Source organism: Mesitornis unicolor, unplaced genomic scaffold (assembly GCF_000695765.1).
Source record: "Mesitornis unicolor isolate BGI_N332 unplaced genomic scaffold, ASM69576v1 Scaffold11834, whole genome shotgun sequence".
In the NCBI taxonomy this organism is placed as follows: domain Eukaryota; kingdom Metazoa; phylum Chordata; class Aves; order Mesitornithiformes; family Mesitornithidae; genus Mesitornis; species Mesitornis unicolor.
In genome coordinates this window covers 2,414-11,227 of record NW_010178079.1, presented here as the reverse complement: position 1 = coordinate 11,227, position 8,814 = coordinate 2,414, and the positions used below count along the sequence as shown (strand labels likewise).

Below are 8,814 nucleotides of genomic sequence, written 5' to 3'. Positions count from 1 at the left end.
TAGAAATTTTTTTTAAATAAAAAAGGAAATATGGATCATTCTAATATTTCTTAATTTTTTTTTTTTAATATTCTCTGAAAAGTTTCAAATCTTCAAATTTTCATTCCCATGTGGGAAGAAAACAACTGAAAATGTTAATTTTGCATGAGATGGGTATTTCTGGCTCTGGTTTGCTCTAGAACTCAATTTTAGATAGGGTAGAAAATAACTTCAGACTTCGTTTCACACTTCTGTTGGTCAGTGTTTTTTCTAGGTGGGCTCAGATTCTCTGCAGCTCTTCCTCAGCACAGCCTAGTTGAAGTCACTGCAACCTGCAGCACTGCAGTAATTTCAGTCAGCCAGAGCTGTGTCCCGAAGCTCTAATGAATATTCCAGCAGCAACGGAAATACAATTGTCTTTATAGTGAATGAACACCTCAACAGTGTGTGTGCCGACCTTAAAAAGCTCAGCTTGTGGTTTTCTGGAATTTAATGGGATCACCAGTTCTGTTACACTGCTTGGTCTCCTGCGTGCTGGCCTGACTGCCCACTAGTCCTGCACAGACCACGCAGTATTGAGATGTGTAAAGATTTCAGGCAAACTGATGTGTCTGAGGTGTAATAATACTGTGTAGCAAAAGAAAAGAGTATCGCTTAATGCCTGTGGCAGCTCACAAACATTACCTAAGTATGGTTTAAGATGACTGCCAGAGCAATCCATGATCAGTGCTAAAGAGCATAGAGTCCTGTCAACCTGCTCTTGGTGGTAGGAGGTGGTGGGACACCTATATAGTTTTTAACCTGGGAAACAATTTGACCTTGAAGAAGTGCAGAAGCTATACTGAGCAGGTGTATAAGGAGATTTTCCATATCATCTCACAAATCCAGCCCATATCCTTATCAGCTGTACTCAATCACTGACGCTCTGGAGAAAGGTGAGAGAAAGCCCCTGGATACCCCGCACTAATTGTGGGGGGAATGAACAAGCCTAAGTCCTGAAACCAAAGCCCTGAAGGAAGAGACCTGATTATACTCTGTCTATATGCTGAGCTGTAGGAGTTGGGAGCACAGGCAGGATGAGGACAGCTTCATCAGGAGCTCTCTTCACAGGGGACAGACAGGCACCCCTCCCCTCACTGGAAGTGTATTCGCACGCAGGAGCAGCAGCCGTCCCACTGTTTATGCACCGCAAAAAAAATCCTAGGCTCTTCCCTGACTGACTGACATTTGTTAGCGAGTGCAGGTACAAAATACCCATCACAATATACAATAACCTTTAAAGACATGCCAGCAACCTCCTCTTTTATTAAGTATGCCGTGATGGCTGAGCAGAGCAGGATGCTGTTGCAAACACCTCTCCTGCGAGACGCTACCTGCATGCTAATGCCAGGGGGTTTGTGCACAGCCCGGCAACCAGCGCTGGGCTCCGGCAGTTTCCATGGTGCCGTCATGATGCTGCTCTCCCTACACCTTCACTTATCAGCATTTCCCACCCATCCTCCTCCCTGTAATATGCTGCTCGCTCACCCCGAAAGGTCAGCCATTGTAATGATGATTTTAGCAGGGGGGAGGCTGGGAGGCTGAAGGGTGAAAAGGTGAGCTGTGTGCAGCGATGTGCGTGGGAACCGGGCACTTGCCTTGCACTGCACAATGAGAAATTTGAAAGCTTCCCTTCGAGGGAGTGAGGTTCATCAGCCCCCTCTCCCAGACAAGTCAGATGCCTCAACAGAGTTAAAAAATGTACAGGCGAAGTGTCTAGAGCTCCTGCTTTAAATCATCAGCAATTGATGTGTTAGTATGTGGATGGGAGAAGGGACTGCATCTGCTAACAGAGGAAACTGATGCAAATGTTTCCAGGCATCTTTCTTTTTCCATCTCCCTCCTGCCCCCCTCCCAGCAAGCCCTGTGCTCGTTTGCAGATGGAAAGAGGCAGACCTCTTCCTTTGACTTTCATCCTACTGACTGCCAGGCTAAAGCACTGCATCTATTAACTGCGTTCCTTTTCTTTCTTTCTATAGGACAGCTTTCCTGCCCGTTTTGGAGGAGTCCATTTTGTCAACCAGCCATGGTACATCCATGCCCTGTACACCCTAATCAAACCGTTCCTCAAAGACAAGACAAGGAAAAGGGTAATTAGACGGGGCTGGGGAGGATAGGAAGCTGCAGAGCTGGAGTAACTGAGTAGATCCATGCTTTCTTTTCTTCCTCCTTCTCTCTGCATTTTTCATATGGCCTCAGAGAATTGTTGCTGTTACCAAAACTTATAATTTGCAATGGTCTGGATTGAATCAATAATTCAGCCAGGGACCAGAAAACTATTATCACTAATAAAGTGTAGATACAATTTAATGGGACATTGTAAGGGACAGAGAGAATTGGCAGTGTGGGGGGATTGACAGGCAGAAGTCACCTGCAGTGAGAGATACTTCACCTCAACTCTTTTTGTGGGTGTAAAACTCCTTCAGCAAGTGGACTCTTTTCACATGGTGGTAACTCGTTTCCACATAAAATGCCCATGCCTGAAGGCTGTTTGATCACGCTGCAGAAGAGGCAGGTCTTCCCCGCTGAAGCCCATGTGAACTGTGGTCCTGGAGTCTATCAAGCAACCACTGGATCATCTCTCAGAAGGTCGCAGGCAGGACAAGGGCAGTACCAGCCTGAAAGCAAAGTGGCTGAAGCAGTGCAAAGTAGCAACCCAGACCTACACCCCTAGGAAACACCAGTCCAGTGGTACAGGACTGGGTTGCCCTCTCAGACGCTAAGCACCTGCTCTTCACATCTTTCAGTAAGCTCCACTATCTCCCTTTTCTTCTGAGCGCTCTTCCTACAAGTCTCTATCCTGTTACAGTTGCAATAATCAGTCATTATTCCTGACTCGCACTTGCCCTGATCTGGTACTTAAGAAAGTGAAAGTATCGTGTGCCAGAAGCAAGCAAATCAGGATTTGCAGAAGTGTTAATGGTGCCAGCCTAATTCTTCAGCTGCACACCCCAAAGCTAATCCCCCTCCTCCCTCCTGCCTTCATCAGCACTGAGCGTTTCAGGAATTCCCACCTGAAACTGCAGCGTAAACTAATGATGCTCCATGCCTCATTACTGTTATTATTGTACTTAATGAAGTAAGAAATCAATGATAACTTTCAACTTTCTTTGTTTAAGATCTTTCTTCATGGTAACAACCTGAACAGCCTTCACCAGCTAATACACCCTGAATGCCTGCCCTCTGAATTTGGGGGAACTCTGCCTCCGTACGACATGGGGACATGGGCTCGAACATTACTTGGTCCTGACTACAGTGACGAAAACGAGTACACCCACACCTCCTACAATGCCATGCATGTGAAGCACGCATCCTCCAACCTGGAGCGGGAGGCCTCGCCCAAACCCATGAAAAGGTTAGTACTGCTTTTGAAATCATCTCTTATTCGGCTTCTCAGACTGGTTTGGCATAAATCTGTCAGGAAGGGCTCATCTGCTTGAATAGGGGCTGTGATTTGTCAGAAGGTGATGGTAAGAAGGTGGTTCACCCTGGACTGTGTTCACGGTGTCACAGGAGAATGAAAGCTTCTCTGTGGAACTGTAATTACTCGTCTGATTACTGTGAAGGGAAACAAGGGGAAATTAATGAGCCCCCGCACACAGAAAACAGAGTGAGACGGTCTTCTGTACGGTGTAGTGTGGGCAGCAGCACCACTTCAGCGCAGGTTCCTATCACTCGCTGCTGCTGTGGTGCTGCTGACCCCAGTTACTGGCGATGAGGGTTTTGCCTCCTAGGAAATGCAGCTTTTGTACGATGAACACCACTGCCCTCTAAAGGGAAAATTAGACTCCACCCGCTGCTTCTGCTCCTGCTTTCCCCGTCCAGCCCTGCTAAGGCAGCAGAGTTGCTCTTCTGAGATCTCTGATTTTAGATCTAGTGGTTGTGCATTCTGCATCGAATGTTTTAAATTACATCCCTCCAGAGCATCACCCTCAGCAATTTGCACTGGTGGTGGTGCTGAGGGAGGAGGGTTGGATACCTGGCACAGGTTTCTGGGTGGTACCGCAGAGCCAACCTCAGTGAGCAGTGGCCAGGGTGGCTTCCCTGCAGAGGTGTAACATCTGCACTCACCTTACCCTCTGCGCCGCACTCCACGAAACTGCTTCCTGTGCAGACCGCAGTGACTCTTTCACTTGCTGCTGCCACTTGAGGAGCTTGGTGCTTGACAACACAGTGTCACTCTGTATGACAGGGAGTGGCCATCATTTTGTCACAACAAAATCAAAGTTGACAACACAGAGAAGCCATAATGTAATGCAATTAATTTTAAAACTCTTTCATCTTCAGAAGAAAAAAAAGAAATGCATTCTTGATTCACAGCTCCCTCTCAGATCAGAGGGATGCCACGCTGCTGCAGCTGCAAAGTGAGGTCTCACGCTGGAAGCACACACATGTACAATTGCTGAGAGTCCCACGACTCACAGGCCCAGAAGATCGCAGGGCTACAACCTTTTGCAAGGTTGCAGCCGTGCCATGAAGAGAGGTGGACATATGCACTGTCAGGAGTCCTCATTGACTGCCAGCCAGGTCTGGGAGCCAGGATGAGTTTACAGTTTGTCCCAGACAGCTGATTGTAAAATAACATTTATTTATTTTAAAAAATATATTAGCAGTGGAATACACGGAATCATTTTAGAAAGATGCTAACTAAATATTCCATTATCATTTAAACATATATAAAGAATGTACAATTTAGGTAACATTATAGAAGGAAATTCACAGTTTTTAATGCTTTGAAGTGTTAAGAGCTGTTCAAAGGTAAATCTTTGCTGAGGATCAGATCCTTGGCTTCGAAGGAAGGATTTTATCGTGCCCTCAGGGGAGAACCTCAGCTTGAAAATTAGTTCAGTGCCAGAAAACCCTGCCTCGAGGCAAAGCCTTCTTTTATAATCTGTTCGCTAATACAAAAGTGCATTAATACAAATATGATGAGTGGATGAATCTAATTTGTCATGTTGCCTCTGGGCAAACTAGATCTAACTTTTAGCCTAATTTTGTTACTCAGCGGTTAAGTGAACCATCTGATCTTGTACCCTGTGGTCATTACTAGCTGTTAGAGGTAAAAAGTTCATGGCTTCAGCAGATTTTCTCCTGTGAGTATTTGCTTTGATTCTTCTTCCCCTGAAATTAAGGTTTGGCCTAACTGAAGGTAAAAGCCTACACTTAGGAAACATAATTGTGTGTTTTATTAGATTTATTAGACCAGATTTATATCCAAGGCCTGTTAAAAGGTCTATGAGCATTACCTCTCTTTATGTATCCCCCCTCCTTGCCTCTCTATACATCTGTAACACAAGAGTCTCAGGCCAGGACTGAGATTCCTGGATACTCCAGAGAGGTTTACTCTAGGCATAGGTGATTTCCTAGCATTAGTCTTCATCTTCAATGTAATTACCTCACAATTGGCCTATAATTTTTTCCCTTATTAAACAATTTTGCAAATTCATTAAAAAGCTCTCCTCTCCTCCTCCACTCATAGCGTAAAAATCTTTGAACTCTTGAGTAAACATGGCAATTTTGTAAGTGTTTCTATGCTGAAATGTTTGCTTTTAAAAAAATAAAAAAGGTGACCAACTTTTTCTTTAGCACTTATATTCCTCTGAACGGGGCAAATATATAAAGATTGAGCCTTCTTGGGTTTCTGTAATTTAAGAAATTAAAGAGGCTGGGGAGACTGTAGCTGTTCCACCTCTGGAGCACCGTCCTGCTGCATGACAAGGTGTAGGGCTGCAGGTTGCTTCTCCTGGTTCTTTGGCCACTTGCTTGTGGACCAGTGTTGTATTAAAGCTTTCTTCATCTTGGACCTCAATGCTGCTAGAATAGCTTGCAGTTTTGCAGTGTGACTACAGAGAAACGTCCCTGTGCAATGTAGTGCGAACATCCCACACCTAGAGAGAAGCTCACCCTGGGCACAGCCTACTCCAAATCTAGCGTCTAGCAATCTTAGTAGCAGAGATGTTGAGAAATCAAGTTAGGAAATATTGAACTATAAACATCTGGAAGGAAAATTCTAGGAAATGGAATCAGAAAATAACTGACCAAAATACTTTTTGTCGCCACTTAATCTATGTTAGAAAATTAATGCAGAGGGAGAAAAGAGGGCACACTCAAGATGTGCCTGAGACCAAACTGAAGTAATCACCTGAAAGTTAAGTCTCAAAATGCAGATGAGGAGAAAATGCAGCACTAAGCAGCAGTGGGAGGGAGTAAAGTTGGAGCAGGTACGTGACTGTACGTTTGCTTCAGGACTGACAGCAGTGCTGTGGCTCTCATCAGCAGGCCAGATCCATATAAATGGAAACAAGTTCACACTTGAGAGTTGCAAGGAGAGTTAGGAGAGTGTAGAATATATTTTTCCAGCAGAGAGTATATTTTTCCAGCAAGAAGCTATAGAAGATAGAGGGTTCAGCCCCACAGAGTTAAAATGGATATTATCATCCTCTACAAATTCAGGAGGGAATAAAAACTGGGGAGAGAGAACATGTGTTTGAGAAAAAGGACAACTTAGACATGAGCTCAAATGGATATATGCTGACCAAAGTATACCTTGACTGCAAATTAGAGGAGTACGTTTGCTGGTTATCAGAGGAGTGAGCTACTGAAACAACTTGTCAAAATGACAACCCAGCTGATACAGAGGTGAAAGGTCTGATATGAGGCTGCCAGTGGTCACAGGAGACTAAACTTGCCCCTCCAAGTCTCATTAGGTTCCAATTTCTGCTCCCCTTAACAGCAATGGTCCCCTTAACAGCCATGAGACTAGAATGCTGCCTTCTCTCCAACCACAGGCAGGGCTGTTTTTTTCCCTGTGACTTGAAATTGCACAAAGAGTAATTGCTTTCTTTAGAGAATGGAGGCACTGAGGATGGGGAAAGGATTGAAAAGTCTGATTGGAAAAAAAACCGCCACTGACTCTAGTTAGCAACACGATCTTGAAAATCTTGAGGTTTGACAAGTTTTTGTAATATGGAAAATCTTTCATCAAAACCATGGCAATTGTCATTTTTCCACCAGTGGCCACACGAAGCCCCACTGGGGCAAATTCAAAACAGTGGAAATTGCACTCCCATCTGCAGTATTATCTCACACCCTGGGAAAAATCCCAGAACTCAAGTACTGTATGAACAGAAGGGAAACAAAGCAAAACAGCTGATGCCTCCACATAATGAGCCTTAATGGCCAGGGGGGAGGTGGGGAATGCAGCAATAACAAAAATTCATTCAGAATATATTTGTTTATTAAGATCCAGCTCAGTGAAGTTTGAAATGGGCAAGGTAATAAACACGCAAACTAGTCTTAATATAGTATTAGTGGAGTCAATTCAACCAGAGAGCTTGGCCATATCTGTTTGATCATCCTGGAAGCAGCAATGGCAGCAGACATTTCCCCTGTCTCGGACCATCTCTTCTGCATGGTCTGCATCCACACTGGGAGCCTGTCACATTAGGAGCTCTGGGATTTGAAAGCAATGTCAATGGTGTGAAAATTCAGAGCATAGGGAAGAGAATCATCTCCTTTTCAGCTGTGGCCAAACATTCTGTGGGCCCTGATGGTCAGAAAAGGGCCTTGAGTTGCTTTAGTCAACAGGGAGCTAACACAAAAGCAAAGCATTTGCCTGAGGCACTCATGCTGGCTTTTGTTGATGAGCTGTTGTTTTTGGGAACAGCTGGAAGTTTTATCTGGGTGTGCAGTGTGATGAATAGTTATGGTGGATGATTAAGCCTAGCAGTTAAAGACTCAGAGTCTGCTCTCAACATATCACTGTGCCAACAGGGCATAGTCTTTCAGCCAGCCACAGTGGGAGGAGCAAGCCTGTAGCAATTTGAGAACCTAACTGCAGTGAGTGAGCATCCCCAATTGGAGAGACGATTCAGTGACTCGGGAAGATGTGAAAGAGTTTGGTTCTCTGAAGAGTTTCCTTTTCCCCAGTGTCACCCTGCTGTTACCCTTTGGTCCAGCAGCAGCAAGTAACCTGCAGCAGCATGTTTCCTCCCTGTGAGTTGCTTTTCTTTGCAAGATCTGCCTTTCTGCAGCTGCATCTGGGTCACTTCTTCATGTCTGAACTTGATTTTCAGTCCAAGTAACAAAGGCTGTTCTCTGCCTTCGCCCGTTCCCTGCTTCGCAGTCACCAAGCACAGCCTGGAAGCTGAGTGTTACTTCTCTGCCCTCCCAGACATCAAAACAATGCTTGCTTTTAACTTGCTGCCAGTGCAAACAGATCTGAAAATCTAGTACAATTTAAAAAGAAAGTAAAGAAAGAGAAAGGAAGTTTTACCTAACAGCTACATATATATTCTGGCCAAACAATCTGTGCTGTTTAATCAAATTTATTTAATCAAAGTTTAATTAAGGATAAATTTAATCAAATTTGGGGTTAAAAATTATTCTTAGGATAACATGAATTGAAAGAGCATTACTATCACCAAGATAATCTCATTAGAGACTCAGGAAATCCAGAGTTAGGGTAAAACTTTTGAAGTAGAGCCAAGCATGCTAGCTGTGAAAATGTACGATTTAGGCATTAAGATACCATTACCTTTTTCTGCTGTGAAGTAGAAACTTATAGAATCACAGAATCATTTAGGTTGGAAAAGACTTTCAAGATCATCAAGTCCAACCACTAATCTAACCCCGCCTATTCCACCACTAAACCATGTCCCTAAATGCCACATCTACTCGTCTTTTAAATACCTCCACTACTTTGCTAGGCAGCCTGCTCCGATGGTTGACAATCCTTTCAGTGAAGAAATTTTTTTTAATATCCAACCTAAATCTCCCCTGGCACAACTTGAGGCC

The 8,814-nt window shown here is 44.2% G+C and overlaps 1 protein-coding gene across 1 annotated transcript; it reads left to right on the top strand.

Annotated features, from left to right (window-relative positions):
* Positions 1 to 1,997: 1,997 nt before the first annotated feature.
* On the top strand, positions 1,998 to 8,267 carry LOC104538939 (clavesin-1-like; the record flags this gene model as incomplete). Its single annotated transcript, XM_010182322.1, has 3 exons — positions 1,998 to 2,108; positions 3,138 to 3,373; positions 8,237 to 8,267. Coding segments are annotated over 3 exons (378 nt in total), but the record flags the coding sequence as incomplete, so codon positions are not given.
* Positions 8,268 to 8,814: the final 547 nt, after the last annotated feature.